The following is a 21006-nucleotide window of genomic DNA, read 5'->3' as shown; positions in this document are numbered from 1 at the left end:
CCTCAAACCGAACTTAGTGTATTTCCTGTATTTATTTTGTACTCTCATACCTTCTTCCTCACTTATTTAGTGAAATTGAAGATTAAATTAAATTCGCTTATGCATAGCCTCATCCTATTTGATACGAAAGCTAGTCAAAATGGACTTTAATTGAATTTCGGTTGCTATTAAATGTATTCTAAAATGAAAATCGGGTATTCGCCACCACAAAAACAACAACAAACAAACATAATTTAATATGCATATGTACATATACTCGTATATTTATACTTATACATACATACATAAATAAATAAACACACTCGAACTAACTAACTATTTTGTATGCTGCGTTACGATGCATTACTTAGAATGCTTTGGACATTTCATCACATCGAAATTGCAAACTACCACACTAATATGCGCTGCAACACATACACACTCATGAGAGTCGTGTCATACATTTGGTTACGAAGAGGGCCACATTGGACGCATGAAATCTTAATTTATTCCATTTTAAACGGCAACCTCTTCCCTTCCCCTACGCCATCGCCACAGCACTAATGAAAGTTTTCAACTCTTACAAACTACAATATATTCAATAATATGCAAGAACAATAAGCATAGCAACAGCAACAACAACAATAATAAGCACGTGTGCACGCAAAAGAAGGAGGAGGAGTTGTGGGTTTAATAAAATTTGAAGCGCGACCATAAGGATAATTAGAAAGCGTTCAGCAGCGGCAATAAACTCACATATATTTATACACTTACTCATACATACACACAATGTTGCATTAGCAGCAATTTTCTTGGAAGCAGCGAAATTGCGTTGGCCATCCGTCGTGGTCGTTTCTAATTTCAATACCAAAATGTGAGTGACAGCATTTGCGGGTTGAAGTAACAGTGGCTTTAGTTTGTACATACACGCAAGCACACAAACATACGCTAGCACTCACACTTGCTTGAGAATTTAGAATATGAGAAGATGGTTAACCGTGAGTGGGAGTGTGAAAGAGAAGCGGTAAGTCTGGTGTGGCGTGAGCCGATACTATTGCGACAAGCAAAAGACGCTGATGCTGCTGCTGCTGCTGCAAGATGAGAAAGATTTCAAAGCAGCTTCTCACTTATAAGAAATGGTGATGGTGTGGCTGCTGCATTACAACATGAACATGGACACGAGGACCAAATAATCTTGAACATTTAATTAGTGTTTCAATACACGCAAAGGCGTACGAAGCGCACATACGAGCGCAGTCGTGCACGCAAAGTATGAGTTTATACATTGAAAACCACTAACATACAGGCTTATAATCATACACATGTACGCACGAGACATTTGCATACATGTACGTATGAGCGCATGTATGTATGTATGCATAGCTGATTGTATTTGAAGAAAATTGCGGCTACTACAAGGATATGGCGTATAGCAACAGACACAAGTGAATAAATTTACATGCACAAAAGCATGTGCAGGTGACAGGGAGGGGGAGAGGGAGGAATAAGTGAAACTCACGAATGGAGGCAATGGCTGGCTGGCTCAGAAACGTGGACGGCAGAGAAGTAGCAACTAACAACGAGCGAGCAGAGACGCAGCAGACAGGCGGCAACATTGAATGGCGATAGTTATGCAGATTCCATGCCAACACCTTTCACCAACACACACATGCTTATTTTGGGCAGTGGCATGTTTAGCACATGCAGGCACACGATCACACATACATGGAGGAGGGATATACTTACACAATTGCCTTTTATAATTAATTTTGCAGTTAAGTTTATTTCAAGAAAGTTTAAATTCTCCAACCTCCCCGCTGGCCTGTTCGCTTCACTGACCTCTGCATAGTAACAACAGCAATGACTACATTTGGGGGCATGAATATATATGTATGTACGTATGCACATACGATTGTTGCCTTGCGAAGAGTTTCGAAATTTGAATTCGACCAAAATCTTGTTCACATTTCACAAAATTATTTGGCGAGCGTTAATGTATATGTGTGTGTGTGTCTGGAAAGCGGAGAAGGTGGAACAAAGCCAGGAGCAGAAACAGGAGCCGGCAAATCGAGCACTCGCAAGTAGCTTCAAACTATAAGGCAAATTTATTACGATGCCTTTTCAATAAGTAGCTGCGGTAACTTAATGCCAAGCAATGGCAAGTGATAGTAAGGGAGAAGGGCTAAGTAGTTGAAGTTCATGTAACTAAAGCAAATGACATGGAAGGGTTAGCCGCAACTGTTGATAGCATAATGGGGGGAGAGGAGAGTTAATACTCGGATTTTGAGGCAGAATTTTGTTAAATATACTTGAAGTGAATCGAATAAAATACGCAGAGTTCACTTACTCCGCTGGCTAATTTATAGTTGCAAACAGGGTTGTAGTATTGAATTAAAGTTTCCAACACATTGTAGTTGCGTAAATTTATGAGAAGTGGAAACTAGAGCAAAGCTTTAATTGAATATAAATTCTGTGCTTACCGGAAAGCACTTATTTAGCATTCAACTAGCCAGCAGATCTTTTGTATATCAGACGTGGTGGGATTAAGTCCAATGGAGGAAGTCTCTCTAAAGAAGGCCTTTGAATATTTTATAAACTGCCCGATTCATCGTAGTTTAGATTGAACGATTTGGTGTGCTTCTCGATTTTTCAATTGACATTTGTTAAGATTGTGAAAATAAGTTGCGCGTCGCAGGAAGAGCTCAAAGCCATGCTAAAAAGTACATGTCGGAGAATTGAAAACGCGTTGGTGGGTTACATCTGAGCAAGGTTTCTTTAACGAGGTCTGAAGAGATTATCCCTTTATTTGTGAATTTGATAAACGGCAAATGGAAGAAGAGTTGTATGAATATATTTCACTTAATCATTAACTCAACACAAAAGCATCTCCAAGCAATTGTATAACTAGGGTGGAAATATAGGTAGGCTTAATGAGAACCCTCCTTTTCACGATTCTATTAGTATATCAACAAGGAACAGGCATCTGTGTATATGAATGTGGTAAAAAAAATCGAGAGTGTCCCTTTAACCTCCATATGAAAATATTTCGCAATTTGGAAACTCAAGTCTTAATTTTACAGATAAATATCAGTATATTTTGTTAAAAAAACCTATCGTGAAAAAGTCAATAAAAATACAATTTTTATTATTGGTTCAAATTTTTTGGAACACCTTGAAAGTAGATTCCGAGATTTTTCAACGAATAGTGGATTTATCAAAATACTTTTCGATTGATTACTCGAGTGAAGTTAATACTTAAAAATCTTTTTTCGTTTTTCGTTAGAGGAATCCGTAAGCTGCCTGAAAGATGGAGTAAAGTTGTAGCTTCCAATGGCACATACTTTACATAATATCAAGTGTTATTTAATTGGTTGAATAAATCCTAAGAAAGGTCGGAAACTTATTCCCATAATTCCTTCCCTTTCCCATATTTTTTTTTTTTTTTATTTTGGCAAGCTCTTTAAGCGAACTCTTCAAATGGCCAATTCCAGGAACTTTTTTGCCAAAATGAAGGTAGTCATATTTTTGATGAAATCTCAATTAACTTACTTAAATTTTTGGTTAAAAAAATATATGTCAGAACATTATTTCATTTTGTTAAAGTTATGTGAACCTTCATTCGCATTCCTGGAAAAATACATGCGTATAGAAATCCTCACACATTTACGCACAAGTCGCTGCCAGAATCTGACAAATCCTAAGCAAATAACCAATCTAATTATGCTGAATATAGTATTATCGGCAACTGCAGAAGACGAATGCACAGATGGAATGTGTTGCGATTGCAATCACCTAAGCCACAAACACGCATGAATACATCCTCGTATGGCCATCAGCAAATACAAACTAATGCGCAAAGACTTGAGGTAAATGAAATTGTAGACTACTTATTCGCCTGCCAGTTGGGCTGACTACTTACAACTCACACACCCACATATATGCACTCATACAATGCCATATAAGCGGTTGCTGCAACGAAACTGTGTGACTATCAGCAACTTGAACATGATCGGTGCCATGTACTGGCTCATATGAGGATTTGCATTGCAAGGACATTCCTAACACACCTACAAATGGACACAAGCACTAGCTTAAGCCGTTTGGAAATATGTTATGTATATGCATGTGTGCGTATTGGCTGCCCGTTGGCAAGTAGCATCGCAGTCGCAGTCACAGTCGCTGCAGACGTCAACAGCGCTCGTAAATATGCAACATGCCGCCGCAAACTTGTCCAGAAGCAAGACCACACTTATTACAATAACAATAACAACAAAGCTGAGAATAAGTCGTACAATAACAACAATTGTGTGCATATTAATACAGCACTACCAAGGCTGTGCCTGTTTGAAGTTAGTATCTATGCTTGTGTGGGTGTATTTGTGTATGAGTGTCTGCTTGGATGCGGCCAGATTTTAAATATGCGCACAAATACCAACACAGGCAAACAAAAGTGAACTGGCAGGCGAGTTGTAAGTTTGGGACATTAAAATGCCACTTGTACGTACACAGGCACACACAAACACGTCCACGCAGCCACTCAATAATGCAACCAGGCAAAATTCTACATTTTCTTCATTAAAATGTTCCCCATTTATCCCAATCAAACGTAACAACAACAATGGCGTTTCTCTGCTCTGCTCGGCTCTGTGCGGTTCTTCATTCCTAATTTAAATGCAAATGAGATTCATTTGAGGATGACGACGACAAGTAGACACAACCGAAAGCAGCAACAACAATAACACGCACAATAACACATTGGCAAGGAAAACATGCAGGTTTAAAAACGGCTGTTGCAGAAAGGCTTCGTCGTCGGCAGCAAGAATGACGAACGTCCAGCACTGCATTTCAATCTTTGCAGCTGCTGCTGTCTCTGCCGCTATGCCTGCTGGCAATGACGGCTAAGCGCACCACCTTGTCCGTGTATTGCCAAAAAACGCTTTTCTCTGCCCATGTAGCATACAAACAGGAGCACAGAACAAAGCAGACACGGCGGCAGTAACTTAAAATAGCTAAAGTGCGCATATCGCACAGTGGATAGCGCTGTTGCAGGGAAAGAGAAAATAAAAGGACTAAGCAATTTTAAGGCAACGATTTTATAAAAGGCAATTAGAGCAATATTTTATAAAAAAAAAGAGAATTATTGAATAAATTGACGGTTTTTTTATTACTTCTGCCAGGCAAGAGTTGATTAAGACTCGCATTTTTTTCCAAACGGCAAATACAGAGAGCTCAAGGGAGTGATTTTCTTATAACACAATAGCTGATACTTTACATATTCGTTCGCATTTGTGAATTCTGTGAAAATTAATTCCCCTTCCCTGCTCATTATTCCATCGATACGCTGAAATCTCCCACTGTAGTGTATATATGTACACAGTCTTATATTTATGCAAAATTTACTTAAACCGTACAAAATAGTGCCAGAAATAGCAACAACAACAACTACAATGATAGCATAGCAATCAGCTGCAACATCAAAGTCAGCCACAACAACCAAAAAGGCAAACAACTACATGCCACAACAACGAACAGCTGACGCTACACACTCAAGTGTCCGCGTGGCCAACAGCAGCAACACGCCTTTCCCAGATTTGCTCGCATTTATTAAAAGTCAACGAAAATATTACCATAGCAGAGTACAGAGAAAGAGAAACGTAAACAGTCGACGAAAGCAGCGCGGCAGCAGAATGCGCCTTCTTCTACCAACCACTACAGTGAGCCACTCCACTAAGTAGCTGCTGCAACTCCTTAGAGTCAATGCTGCCCCACGCAATCCAGCCATCTTCACGCCACAGCCCCTCGTACCACACATTTCAGTTGCAGCGACTAAAGAGTGCAGTACTGCAGCCGCAAAAGTGCCAACATAATGCATGTCCCAGAATGTATTGCCTGCATTTAGGCGTTTACATTTAATACGTAGCTTTGGCTGAGGCAAACTTTTAGGCAAATAACGTCGTTTGCTCTGCTTTGCACGAATATATGTGTGCATGTGTTTGTACAATTATAAAATTTGGGCTTAGCAACTCGAAACTACACAACACGAATAGCTGAGTTGTTGTAGCATTGGTTGTTGCTACGAGCTGCAAGTTGCATATTGCTCTGCCAACTGCAATAATCAGTGTGGCGTTGAGATTTTTGCATACGCAAAATATACATGAAAAGCACAATTGTATTGCCAGGTGAGGGAAGCATATAAGCGTAAAAGAGATGGTGACAAATACAAATATAAATTAGTTTATGCAATTGCATGTATACGTATGTGCTTGCGTGTGTATCTGTGTGTGCTAGAAATAAGCATCGAAATGCCAACGCATTAGACATTTTGCCACCCGAGAAAAGGAGCCAACACAAATGAAGACTGCAAACAATAAAGAGCCGGACACACCCCGAGTCAACAGACAGGCAAGCAAGCACGCTAGGAGAGGCAGTGAGTGAAACAGTCTCAAAGTCTCTAGTCGCTGGACTTCATGCAGTTTTCACAAACTGGCTGAAAGCCTAAAGCACTGAGCTGAGCAAGTGAACAAGCGATGGACTTTGAATGTAGCAGGCCTGATAGTGGTATGTATGTTTAACTGATGCTTTGCCGCCTTCGGCTACCTCTTATTCCACGCTTCCCCACTTCTACTTCGATGGATTGGATCAAGTGGAAAACTGGTGCGAACCGTGGGTTGAGAGTGTGAAGCTAACTATCGAAAGGCGTAAATATGTATGTACGCAGAACAAATATAAATTAGTTTATGCAAGTAAGTAGGTGTTGCAGGAGCCTGAAATTATGAATAAGTGTTGAAGATTCTAGCGAACCTTTGTCAAATATGTCCATTAGGTATTACATTGAAAATTACGATTCAGTAGATGATGCCTTAATTAGCCTTAGTTATTTGCAGCAATAATTAAAAAATAATAATGCTCTCAATCGGATTCATATGATATGTGAGGGTGTTGGTAGGGTTGAGTGGAGTGGTCTGCAACAACGGCTATATTCCATAACGTTTGCAAGGTGACGGAACTGCTCCGCTTCTGATAACAAGGATTCAGTTGACGAAAAACTATATTATATCTAATATATACATATGTCGTCCCTCGTTCGATATACTCATTAATATCATAGGGTGAGCATAAATAATTAAAATATGTTTTTGAAAGTTTAGTCGGGTACATCGACTGCTGCATGTGTATGCACCTATTTGCCATAATTCATACATATGCCAATATTAGCGGTGGTTGTGAGGCCCGTAATTTAGGGGTATTTTTAATGTTTCATAAACCCTTTTTTCTCGGACAAAAAATATTTTAACATACCAAATTATTATTAAAAAAGTATCCAAGAAATTATGGGCCACGATTATTTTACTTATTAAGTTTAAAATAACATATCAAAATAATCTCACAGCAAGTCTAAGTTTACAGATCAACAAATTTTTTAAATCGTATTTGCTTTTACTTAGGCTTAGGTGCCTTACTTCTTCTTCTTCTTAATTGGCGCGATAACCGCTTACGCGATTTTGGCGGAGTTTAACAAAGAGCGCCAGTCGTTCCTGTTTCCTGCTAACTGACGCCAATTGGACACACCAACTGGAGCCAAGTCCGTCTCCACCTGATATTTCCAACGCAAGGGAGGCCTTCCTCTTCCTCTGCTACCACCAGCTGGTACCGCATCGAATACTTTCAGAGCCGATGCGTTTGTATCCATTCGGACGACATGACCAAGCCAGCGTAGCCGCTGGATCTTTATACGCTGCGCTATGTCTATGTCGTCGTAAAGCTCATAGAGCTCATCGTTCCATCGTCTGCGATATTCGCCGTTGCCAACGTTCAGAGGTCTAAAAATCTTCCGCAGAATCTTCGGATGTTTTCATCGTCCATGCTTCTGCGCTATACGTTAAGGCGGGAATGATGAGAGACTTGAAGAGTGTTAGTTTTGTTCGTCGAGAGAGGACTTTACTGCTCAGTTACCTACTTAGTCCAAAGTAGCACTTGTTGGCAAGAGAGATCCTACGTTAGATTTCCAGGCTGACACTGTTATCGGTGTTAATGCTGGTTCCTAAATAGACGAAGTCTTTAACAACCTCGAAATTATAACTGTCTACAGTGACGTGAGTGCCGATACGCGAGTGCGCCGACTGTTTGTTTGAAGACAGGAGGTACTTCGTTTTGCCCTCATTCACCACCAGGCCCAATCGTTTTGCCTCTTTATCCAGTTTGCAGAAGGCAGAACTAACAGCGGGGTTGTTAAGGTGCCTTACTTAGGTCATGAAAAAGAGTTTCCCTTTTTGCTAAAAACTCCGTTACAACTCTTTTCACGCAGTTTTTCATAGCAGAAATGCACTCGGCGGTTGCCATTGTCTGTCAAGTGGCGGCCGTTATTAGAGGATTCTTTTTCTATCGTTTGGTGGCACACCTTCGTGGTTACTAAGACGAGGCTCATGTACAACTATCCTAAGCTACTCCAAATATCCGCTCAATTGATCGACCATGCTTGGCCTGTCGAACTGCCAATGTTGCATACCTGTAATATTTTTTACTCAGGTCAAAAAGTGAAAAATCTATAATTTGGATTAATTGCAATTTTCTTTGAATAAATTTGTCCTAAAAAAATTAGTAGTAATTAAAAAACTGAACAGTAACTCCAAAAATAATTATGCTAATCGAGGTTGTATTTAAAGCTATTTTATTTGAATCAGGCGGAAATGTCTATTTTTTGGTGTTTATACTTTACAATAAAAAGGTTCTGATTTTTTACATCAAAATTTAGTTTTCCGTTTCCACTCTTATTAAAATGTATTCCAAAGCCATCAATATAAGTGATCAATAGTTTAAATATTACATTAAACCCCATAAAAAAATACTACGTAGGTAGAAAATACTGAGACGGCTTAAATTATTTTCTCGAAACTCAACAGATATGTTTATAACTGATAACTTCAATATCGATTTAATAAATAAAAATTTTCTTCAAAATGTGAGATAATCATCACTCAGTCAACCCCCACAAATGCCAACAAAACTTTTCTGAAACCAACTAAATTTCTTCTACATAAGTAAATATGCACACTGGCGTAAATGTTAGGCCACAAAAAAGAACACATATACATTCATCAGGCACATACACACAAGTGAACACATTCAAAAAATGTTTAACTTCATTTGTGTGGCAGAGAAAATAGTTTAAAAAATGTAAGTGTGTCAAGTGTGTTGGGCAGAGTCAAAGTTCTGCAGGTGTGCATTTGCAAATATCTACAATTGAAACACATTTTTGCTTAAATTTCTGTCATGCTTTCGTATTTTCATACACATATCCGTATCTGTATGCCTGCAAGTTGCCTTCGATTTTACACAAATTTATTGTTGATTACACAAATTATTTGTGAGTAACTAAAAGAGAGTAGGTACAGCAAAATTGGATACGTCGAATTTCCAATGCAATTCTCATGGCATACTATTAGCCAATATTTATATACTTGTTTTAAAAATGCATTTATCGAATCCAAAAAGGGGGAAAATTCTTAACTATTTAGTTAAGTTGTCCTTTTCCTGCAGCTGGAATATCATTTGCATTATACAAAAGTTTATTTTTTGCTATTTTATAACATTTTGATTCTTGAGGTGGTTACTAAGTTTTGTGTGTTGTAGTTGTTCTGTGAATCTGCTAACAAAAACATACATTGATACGAGTTCTGTTTATTGCATTTATGTTTGAAAAATGTTGGAAAATTGTTGCCTCTTTTAGGCGTTGAAGTGTGTAAATGGCTTTTGGAAGACTGCTCCATTCACTCAACCCAATTTAAATGAATTTGCTGATTTGTATATATGTAGCAAGTAATGATGTGCACATATTTGCTATTGCATTCATGCATTCACTACTTCTATCTTTTTCTAAATCGTTTATAATATTTAGTGTTTTGTGTGTAGTTGTAGTTGTACGGTATATTTGCATTAATTCATATAATTACTGCAACAATTCTGTCGCCTGGTGAATATTTCAACATTTCTGCTTCACTCTTCGAAAATATAAACTAAATAAAATGTATATTGTGTTCTCACAAATACACTAGCATACATAAACGCTAACACATAAACAAATTTCATTCCAAGTCGTCTTGTCTACTCTCCTGCATTCCACATTTATTGATGAGCAAATGGTGAAATGTGAGTTGACTGAGAACAAATGGTTGGTTGTCTCTATTGGAATTGTATTTTCTAAGCTGTGTGTAGTTTTTCTTTCTGTTTGTTTTTGAATAAAGATTCCTGTCGTGGGTAGGCTTAGAAATCGGGTGTCGGTTTATGTAAATTAAACCAATGCTTAGATTTTGATAATAATATATATATATATATATATATATATATATATAATTGGCGCGCACACCCTGTTTGGGTGTTTGGCCGAGCACTTCCTCCTATTTGTGGTGTGCGTCTTGATGATGTTGCACAAATGGTGGGACCTACAGTTTCAAGCCGACTCCGTACGGCAAATGGTTTTTATGTGGAGCTGAAAAACCCTCGGAGGTTTACCATTGCCTGCCGAGGGGCGACGGCTATTAGAAAAGTGTTTTTCTTAATTTTGGTGTTTCGCCGAGATTCGAACATACGATCTCTCTGTGAGCAATCTACCGAAGCTATTCTACATAACGAAATAGAGGGTGCAAAAAAGTGTCAAAAGCCTATGTGATTTTCGAGATAATTCAAATTTGCACTGAAATTTAATGGACCATAAAACTGCACGCTCAAAATTTTACTAGAAATTATGTTTTTTGTTTAGCTCCTGTTTTCGATCCTCTTGAGAGCATAGGGCCTCCACACGGCATTTCCATCTATTCCGGTTCCCAGCAGTTATTTTTGCAGTGCCCCACGTTACATTGGCTGCCGCAAGCTCGCTTTGATTCACTCCATCTTTTCCATGTGTTGTTTGGTCAGCGCCTGCTTCGCTGTGGGCTCCCTTCTAACGCCACTCTTGTTATGCTCTCAGGCGGCTTTCTTAATGTGTGGCCTATCCATCTCTGTTTTTTCGCTTGATTTGCGTATTATGGGCTCCTCGCTGTTTGATTTGTTTGAATTTTTCCATGTTTTGTACAAAGTTTGAAATTTTAAGTTATTTGGTTTTTGTTGTAGCATATCTAAATACATACATTTTTATGCAAAAATAAAACGATTTAAACAAAAAAAATAAGTGGTCAACTTTTTTTAGTATGCCACGCTGCTATTATTGTACCCACACTTGTAAGTCCCAAAACCGTTAGTGAGTTAAAAGTCATTACAGTATACTATCTTTTAAGCGGACACCTACGAGATTGAAGAATTTGTCAGCTTATGGTAGTTGTCCGTTTGGAGAAAGTGCACTGTATGTATGTTTACGCCTTTCGCTGGTGTAATTTTATAATTTTCTGAGGAGTTTTCTTAAACGCCTAAAAAGCCTGAAAAATCATTGATTTGCATTGGTTTTATACAGTGCAGGCATGTGAATTTGCCGAATCCGCTTAAATAAACGCACTTACCATAAATGCATGACAATATTTGTATTCTCAAATTAAAATTCTAAACCGAATTCCATCCCTTGTTCTTATTCCCATTCGGTCTCCTTAACTCTCTGTTCAATCAATCAAACCTTTTTCTATAGTCCCTAGACTTAATACAAAAGTTCACATATTCGTATATAAATGTTTCTCCTTTCCCCCATTGTGCTGCATCGTTGTCTATAGAGCCGCCATAATTTGCTAAGGATAATTAGATTGTCAGGACAATGGCAGCTCGTGCAAGTGCACAATTCACACAACCAGCAAGAAAAGGCTCAGTAAGCAGTGGGCGTCAGCTAAGTAGGATTGCCGTCTGCAGGCATTGCTGGCACCTCTACCACTACACACACAATTAAGCCTTCATACAGCTATTTGTTTTTTATTTTGTCATTACTGCCTACCTGGTTGTCACTGCTATTGTTGGCTCCAGTTGACGAACTGAGTTGAGTTGAGTTGCCAATTCCGCTATCGAGCATGAATGCATGTGTGCACAGACATACAAACATACACACCTATAACCATAACCTATACTCATACATACATTCATTAAATGCTGTATACTTAGTTGACTGTTGGCTTAATGTGTCCTTGTTACCGTTGTTTTTGTTGCAGTTTTCGTTTTTGTCGATAGTTGCGATTGTTTTAGTTGTAGGCTCATAACTTTTTAATGAGGCTAATTGAATGTGTTGCAAGCAAGCAAGCAAGCAGTAGTTGGGCGTGGAAAGGTGGCAGAGTGGCATGACATGTAATGAAGGCGAAAGACGATTGCTAGCTCGGTAATAGCCACAAAGCCAGTCAAAGTCGGGGCTGGTAAAAATTGATGAGATACAGCTGGATGTGCTATACACAAGCGCACATTCACACCAATTCACTGGTTCGCTCACACACATACACACATGCACATTGCGCCAAACGTACTTATTGCGTTTTTTGTTCGTTGTGGAAAAGTAGCATTTATGCAACGAGAATGTCAATTTTGTTCTAAGCTAAGCTAATTGATTAGCTGCTTGTGTGTATGTGTGTGTGTATGTGGGAGTGTACTTTTGTGTGAAGAGAGGAAATGGTGACAAGTAGGCGTTGATGAACTGCATTATTTTAAGTTTATTAGCCCATAACAAAAGCAAGTGCGGCACATTAAAGGAAAACATCACATAATTAATGGCGGGAATGAATCTATTGTAGTGGTTGACGAAGACGGTTTATATTTTTAGAAAACAATAAACTCTCATACATACTTGGAGTAGGAAAAAATTAAATGTATGGTAGGCTGCAAGTAACCAATACCTTATGGCCTCCGCTAGTTTTTACCTTTGCTGCGATTTCACTATCCCCCTTCACTATTAAGCAAAAATACCAGCCTGGGTATGAGCCGCTCAAGGCTGCATTAATCAATAAAATATTTCCCTTAACTTGATTAAAAATGTCTATATTACTCGCCTCCTACATACACACATACATACATATGTACATTTCGCACGCTACAACTGCCACGTTGCATGTGAGCACAAAACTGCTCGTAAAATGGCGAATAAATTTCCAAGTTATCAATTACACTTGCGGCTAATGCAAAATGTCAAGTCAAAGTAGGCTCCTTCAGGCTAAGTGACAGCTGGAAAGACAGACGGCATGAGATAGTGTGGAATTGCTAAGAAGGTGGAAGGCAAACCAACCAAGTCGTGGCAAGTAAGCAGCCGCGCGTGCACTCGTTCGAGTAGCAAGGTGATGAAGGAGCTCAAAAGCAGTTAGCTAATTTCTAATGCAGTTATTGTAAGGGTGTATGCGTGTATATTGCATAAGTCGATTGCGTTTAAGTGCATGGCGTCGTGTAATTAAATTCGCTCCTACAATTATTGCTCAGACTTGTGCGTCTTTTAGCCGCGGCGCGCCACGTCATGCCATGTAAGCATTTCACCACGAGCACAAAAACAACAGAAGGCAACAGAAACACATTTAACAAAGTGAATTATTATAAAAGCATATGGAAATGCAATTTTCTTGCGCCAGCCGCCTACAGCCAACATTTTCACTAATACATCTACTACCACATATAACTGTTCTGTTGTTTTACCCGCTCGTTGTTCTTGTTATTTACACATATATTTTTTCGATATTATTTTCATACTCGCCAACCCTATTTTTGTGGTTGTGCACGCCCCCTTTCTTTTGCTGGGTAATAGCCCTTAATGAGTAATTACTTTCGTAGTAGAAGTTAGTCGAATGCATTATTTTCCATATTCTTGCTGCTAAGCTTCTTTTTTTGCGGGCGTAATTCAGTTTGCTGTAAGGCTTTGCCTCTGGTGCCAAATGCAGTGGATATAACTATTCATTTCTGTCATTGAAGCTGACACTAACATTTGGGTGTAGCCATTAGAATGCGCTACTTGGTTTTGCATAACCCGCAAAGATGTCCTTCGGCATAACTAATAATCGCATACAAATCTATTATTAATTATTTTTCTGAATAAATGGACTATTAAGGTTAGCTTTGATGCATTTAATAAAATTTGCATATTACTGGAAATGGTATAAAAATTGTAAATGGACCTACATATGTCTTAGTGATATTAGAGTAAAAGTAAAAAAAAAATGTTTAAAACTATAATTTATCCTAAAATTAAAAAGAAGTAAAAAAGATTTTAAAAAGAAGCGAAAATATTTCACCCTAAAAAACTCAGCTTTGAATCAATTTCAGAATTATTAAATTTTACATTTTACATGGACCACCTTACAAGAAATCGCCTCAATTATGAAGCCTCGGCAATACACCAGTAATTTTCTTGAGAACTACACTTTGAACAAAACACTCTGAACCCAAACTGAAAGGGGCATATCAACCAGCCTTTAAATATAGCCGCGGTTTAGCTTAGTAAGTGCTTGAGAGATCGGTAATCCTTTTGGAATATAAAGTTCGAATTTGGTTGAGAAAACAGTCTTAAAAAAATGAGTTTAAAGAGTTTGGAAAAGTTATTCAAATATGTGCTTACACCCTTTTTGGATATTTGACCGAGCATCTTTTCCTATTTCTAGTGTGCGTCTTGCTGTTGTTCCACCTCCGATTTTAAGCCGACTCCGAAGGGCAGATGGTTGTTGTTTTTTATTTTATTTTTAAAAATGTTATTAAGTCAAACCATGTCAAGTGGGCCCCGAATTTTCCATCAAATTCCCGATTTTAAAATCAAATGCATTTTTGGATAGAGAATTTACAACATAATAATTGCTGTGAATAGTGTTTTTTTATTTCGCTTTTCGTTTATGTTATTAACAACTGAATTTTTTGCATGATATTCTTGTAAAATCAATATCTCAGAAACTACAATTAATAATTTGATGAAATTTATTTCGGTTACCGAAAAATGTTTACTCTATCGATGTAACGTTCATACAATGTGTATTTGTTGAAACAATAGTTTTTAACAAATAATTTTTTATAAACAATCCCAGTTATTTTTGCGTTCTTCACGCTGTAAATCGACAATAGTCAGATTAAGCGCACAATGCTCACCTTTAATAATCTGTAAAAAAACTTTGTTCATCCAATCCGTTCTGAAGATATCGAATTTTTTGTCAAATTGTGTAAAGTTTTGATGCGCAGTATAGTCTGGTGCAACGCGCCGCGCTTCCCAGTTGGCCTTGCATTGTCCCATGGGATCATCCGCTAAAACGTATAGCACTTAGAGAAGATATAAAAAAGTATTAAAGATTCAAAAATGAGGTGTTTCATTAGTAGAATTTTTATTACATACATCCATATCTACATGAAAGCATACAAAATTTAATTAGTAATAATACTCTCAAAACAAGATGTGCCCTCGGAGAAGATTTTACTTCGAACCTTTTTGTTACTTGCAGGTTCGAAGTGAGGAAATTGACAAATGTAAAATTGAAGGCTGTTCGGATAGTGAAGCTACTTTTGAAAACCAGGAAATTCAGAATGACCTGAAATTAGAAAATGTTAACAATATTTTACAGGAACTTGGTAAGCCGTAAATAAAAAAACGATGTTTTTCAAAATTAAGTGGTATGAATGTCAAAGAGATAATAGCAGAAATCATCAACGAAAAAAAATGAATATACAGCGAGAGTAAATATTCAACAAGGAAAAAGATTTTGGATTCAGCATTTGTGGAGAGTATAAAGTCTACTTTACATGATTACATAAAGCGTTCTGTGTGCAAAAATTCAACGTCAGTTTGTTATTTTGGGGAATGTAAAAAATGTCCTGGAGTGGCCCCGATCATTGATGAACTGCAAAAAATATTGACTGAAAATAACGTTGAAGAAGTCACGTTTACTCAATGGATCAACACTGATCGGTAACTAAAAAATTTTAAATGAATTAGTAGTGCAATTTCTTGTACACTTTTTTTGCAGCTGTGATATAGTACAAACGACGGATAAGATAGCTGAGTTTTTGAAAAAGTTAAGTGAAGATTTAGCATCCGTGTTAAAGCACGACTTTTTATCAAAAGCCCAAGCAACTTACTTCGTTGAAAAAAAAATACTACAAGTGATGGGGAACTCGTTGTCACGTTAGATTTTGCAGAAAACTACACAATTCAAGTGCAAGATGCGATCCAAGCTCATCACTGGTCAAATACCGAAGTGACCATTCACCCGTATGTAATTTACTTTTATATCGATGGTAAACAGCATCATTTAAGCTTTGTTATCATTTCTGAAAAAATAGCCCACGATACAAGTTCGGTTCACTTATTCAACACAAGATTTGTTAAGTATCTAGAAAGCAAATTTGGATTCAGAAATATAAAAAAGTTTTCTTATTTTTCTGATGGAGATGCATCGCAGTACAAGAATAAATCTAACTTTTTGAACCTATATTACCACAAAAAAGATTACGGAATCGAAGCCGAAAGGAATTTCTTCGCGACTTCCCATGGCAAGGGAGCGTGCGATGGGGTCGGCGGAGCAGTAAAAGCAAGTATGCAGCGTGTTGTTGGAAATCATATTCGCGATGCTAAAGTTCTTTTCGAGTTGGCCAAAGATGCGTTTAAATCGATAGATTTTGTTTTTTGTTCGCAAAAAGATCATGATGCACAGGAAAAAAAAATTCCAAACGCGTCAATGAGGCAATGCTATCAAAAAAAACGCGGCAATTTCATCACTTCGGACCTGCAAGTAACAAAAAGGTTCGAAGTAAAATCTTCTCCGAGGGCACATCTTGTTTCGAGAATATTATTACTAATTAAATTTTGTATGCTTTCATGTAGATATGGATGTATGTAATAAAAATTCTAGCAATGAAACACCTCATTTTTGAATGTTTAATCTTTTTTTATATCTTCTCTAAGTGCTATACGTTTTAGCGGATGATCCCATGGGACAATGCAAGGCCAACTGGGAAGCGCGGCGCGTTGCACCAGACTATACTGCATATCAAAACTTTACACAGTTTGACAAAAAATTCGATATCTTCAGAACGGATTGGATGAACAAAGTTTTTTTACAGATTATTAAAGGTGAGCATTGTGCGCTTAATCTGACTGTACTATTGTCCATTTACAGCGTGAAGAACGCAAAAATAATTGCGATTGTTTATAAAAAATTGTTGTTAAAAACTATTTTTTTAACTAATACACATTGTATACACGTTACATCGATAGAGTAAACATTTTTCGATTACCGAAATAAATTTCATCAAATTATCTATTGTAGTTTCTGAGATATTGATTTTACAAGAATATCATGCAAAAAAATTCAATTGTTAATAACATAGACATAAAGCGAAATTAAAAAAAAACTATTCACAGCAATTATTATGTGATAAATTCTCTATCCAAAAATGCATTTGATTTTAAAATCGGGAATTTGATGGAAAATTCGGGGCCCACTTGACGTGGTTTGATTCTATTTTATTACTCAAAATAATTTTCATGTTCATAGTTCGGATAAAAACATCTTAAAATAACTAATGAAGGACGAAAATAAATGAAATATGGAATACCGAAACATTTTAGCAGAGTTTAGAGAATTTTCGATTCTTGAAGCCAAAACTTATAAGTTCTAATCTTAGGAATTTGTAATGCCTATCAAGAAATCTCTGCTCACTAAAGCCAAATATAAAGTCCCATTCAAAAAGTCTACGACATAATTCTTGCTGATCGACGAACATAAGTGTGTGAAGTACCAGAGGTCATGGGTGTGTCGACCGGAATGGCGATGAAAAAATTGTCGGTCCGATGGGTGCCGCGATTGCTCACAAGCAACAACAAGAGGAGGCGGCTGTCAACTTCGAAGTAGTGTTCCGAAGGAATTTTTGCGTTGAGTTGTCACCGTTAACGAAACCTGGATTCATCATTACACACCAGAAACTAAGAAACATTCAAAACAACGGTGAATCTGCTCCTAAGATGGCGAAGACAGTTCCATCGGCCGAAAAGGTCATGGCGACGATTTTTTGGAATACGAACGGCGTCATCCTCAAGAGTTTTTAGAAAAAGGAAGAACTGACAATACTAGAGGAACGAAAAAGAAGGTGCTACTTCACCACGATGACGCACCAACACATTCATCCGGAGCTGTCGCCGCTAAACTACATGAATTGCGTTATGAATTACTGCCGTACCCTCTGTATTCACCCGATCTGGCTCCCTGCGACTTTTTCTTATTCCCTAACATAGAGAAATAGAAAACTTGTCTGTCCTGCATGACGTCCACTTTTCTCATACACTACACCTTCGTCCTGGAAGAGCAGATTATGTTGTTGGCTTTTATCACTGTGCATATTGTCAAAAAAGAAAAAATGGCACTCGCCTCCACAATTCAAAAATAAAAATCTAAAAAATCCAAGTCTCAAAGCAGACGCAATATTTCTGTGGAGGCTTAATAAATATTTAAAAAAATTGTATGCGAAACAGAAAAAATCGAAAAGCACCAAAATGAAATGAACACTTAAGCGGAAGCTCTACCTTATGCACACACACTCACATATAACGAGAGGCACATTGAAAACAACGGAGCTCCACCAATCAGCAGCGACATTCCCGGGCACAGCCTGCCCAGCCAACTTCACACTGACAAGCGTTGGTCAGAATGGAATTGGAAAATATATTGCAATGGAAACTTCTGGAATGGTTGACTGGCAAAGCCTTTACCGCGCAAACTTTTTCATTTTCTTAGTCACACACACTTACCCACACAAATACCAGCAACATGGGGAACTTGCTCGCCGGCAGGTGGCATGTAGCATGCGCGATATGTCCTTTTACCTCCACATATCTTTACACACGTTTGATGAAAATTAATTGAAAAAATAGAATAAGAAATCAGCGAAAATTTGTACTGCGCCTAAAAAGCAACTACGAAAAGCAAAACAAAATAGACACGAAAGAAGAAAATAAACACGCGCCTATAGAGGGTGCAAGCATGTGTGTGGTAGTAGAGAGGAAAGGAATAAGAATCAAAACAAAAGCAAAAATAAAAACAAAAACAAACATGTATAGTGTGTATACACGTTATCAGCAATTGGGTGGCGCTACAAAAGAATAAAAGAAAATTAAAACTTGAGCATTGCACACGCACATGCCACTTGCAACATGCCGCATGCCACATATGTAGAGGAGCATGCAATAAGCACAACAAGTAAGTGGTCAATGGCTGCAACTAACGGAGCGGCGCAGAATGGGCGAGATGGGGCACTTGAAAATACGGCATAAAAACCGGTGAGTGTGTGAGGGCGTGTGGCACAGCTCTGATCTAAAAAATGAAGAAGACTCTTAGGCATTGCAATTGGATGTTGGATAACGAAAAAGCAAAACAAAATAGGACAAAACAGTTGCATCACAAACACAAATACAAATTCATATAACGGAATGCGAGGGGAAGGTTGAAGGGGCGACGAGCGCTATGCGAAATCGTAATCGCATATGAGTTGTATTTGTTTTGAGTTTGCTTGCTTTAAGCACAGGCATTTTGGTTGTGCAAGCGAGGTTTCCCCACTTTTGTTGCCTACTTCAAGGCGCAATGTTAAAATTTGCACGTCCTCTTCAATTTTTTGTTTCGCCGTAAGTTTTTGTGCCTGTTTTTTATTTTGTGTTTTTTGGAGACACTTTTATATTAACGATTACGGTAATTCCTATCCTTTTTAATGCTTTCTTTTGGCTGCGGCAGCTTGCTATGAGCTTTGTTTTATTTTTTATTTATAGGGGTCTATTGAATAGATTCCATTTTTTGTAAAATTTATATGATTTTTTATATGACATAATTCATTCAATTCATTTTAAGCAATAAAAAAAAAAATAGTTTGCTCTGAAAACCCACATTTTGTATGTTTTTAATACATAGAAGAAATAAAGAATGGACTCATAACCGTCGAGCTAATAGGCAATATAGCAAATACACTCGATGTACCAAGCTAACCTCCGTCTGCCTATGAATAGTTTATAAAATGTTGAGAGATTTTCACTTCTCATTTTTCTTACCTTCAAACCCATTTTCATTCTTGCACACTTCAACCAAATAGATTTACACTCAGCTAGAGCAGTGTCCAGTCGAATTTCGATGGTCATAGAAGCACAGAACCCATCGAGGCAAATCCGCTGACCACTCGCTGGCACAAAAAAATATGAGCAGCTGCGGTGGGGTGACAATAAATTTCGGTATCAGCGTCAAAGGGTGTACAGTCAGAGGCAGTAAAGCACCAACTGCCGAGCGAAATATTTTGATTCGTAAAACAGCGCAGAATAAAGAATATACAAATTAAAAAAGAAAAATAACAAAAATGATAACTCACAACGGAACAAAACCAATGAAGCAAAATTGCCCAGCAGTAGTGGACGCAGCAACCAACCAAACAAAGGTGCACGGGCAAGAAGTCAAACTGCAAAACCTGAAAAATGTCTGTTGAATAGCAGCGGAAGAATGGGAAAGAAGGGAAAGAATGCTGGCCGAATCGGAATTGGAGGCGCAAAAAAAATGCGCGCTCCAAATAGGGAAAAAACTGGGGCGCTTTTACTTTTATTTTCGAAATAAAAAACTCGATGAAACAGCAGCTGAAAAAATGTGTAAACACAATGGGGCGCACCATTGCCATTTCCACAGCCAACAATCATCGAGCGGCCACGGAAAAAAAGCAAAAGTGAGAAGCAAGCTTACCAACAAACATAAGCGAACTCGGGCGAGCGGACGCTAAATAAAAGAAAAGAGCGTTAAAAAAATTCAAAAGAAGAGCAGACAAAAAAAAATGTATTTGCATTTCAATGACAACAAATTGGGTGGCATGGCGCATATAGCGGAGTGAGGAATGAGCTATAGTGACCAACTCCATGCAACCATGCCAACAATTTGTAAAAGCACACCCCCACGATGGAGCCTACTGCCTTGAATTTGTGAACGGAGAAACAAAAAATTGCGTAGACGCATTTGCGAGTGACCAGCTACCCAAAACCATTCCCTCAACTAGGGTAGACGAAAAATAGAAGTAAGAAAATATAGTCCGATTGCGCGCGATCACCCGTTCGGTGTCATCCACTCAATACTTGACGCGATTCGACTATAGGAATAA

General features: G+C 38.0%; 1 protein-coding gene across 1 annotated transcript in view; it reads left to right on the top strand.

Moving 5' to 3' along the window:
* The window catches only part of LOC128867290 (AF4/FMR2 family member lilli), a 93248-nt gene that overhangs the window by 33278 nt on the left and 38964 nt on the right, over window positions 1-21006 (top strand). Inside the window, exon 4 of the mRNA XM_054108398.1 lies at window positions 15336-15462. Within this exon, the coding sequence (XP_053964373.1) occupies window positions 15336-15462 (127 nt within the window). The remainder of the gene's footprint in view (window positions 1-15335; window positions 15463-21006) is intronic.

The sequence above is a fragment of the Anastrepha ludens genome, chromosome 6 (genome assembly GCF_028408465.1).
Source record: "Anastrepha ludens isolate Willacy chromosome 6, idAnaLude1.1, whole genome shotgun sequence".
Lineage (NCBI taxonomy): Eukaryota > Metazoa > Arthropoda > Insecta > Diptera > Tephritidae > Anastrepha > Anastrepha ludens.
Note: the sequence above shows the minus strand (reverse complement) of the source record. Positions and strands in the feature narration are given on the sequence as shown.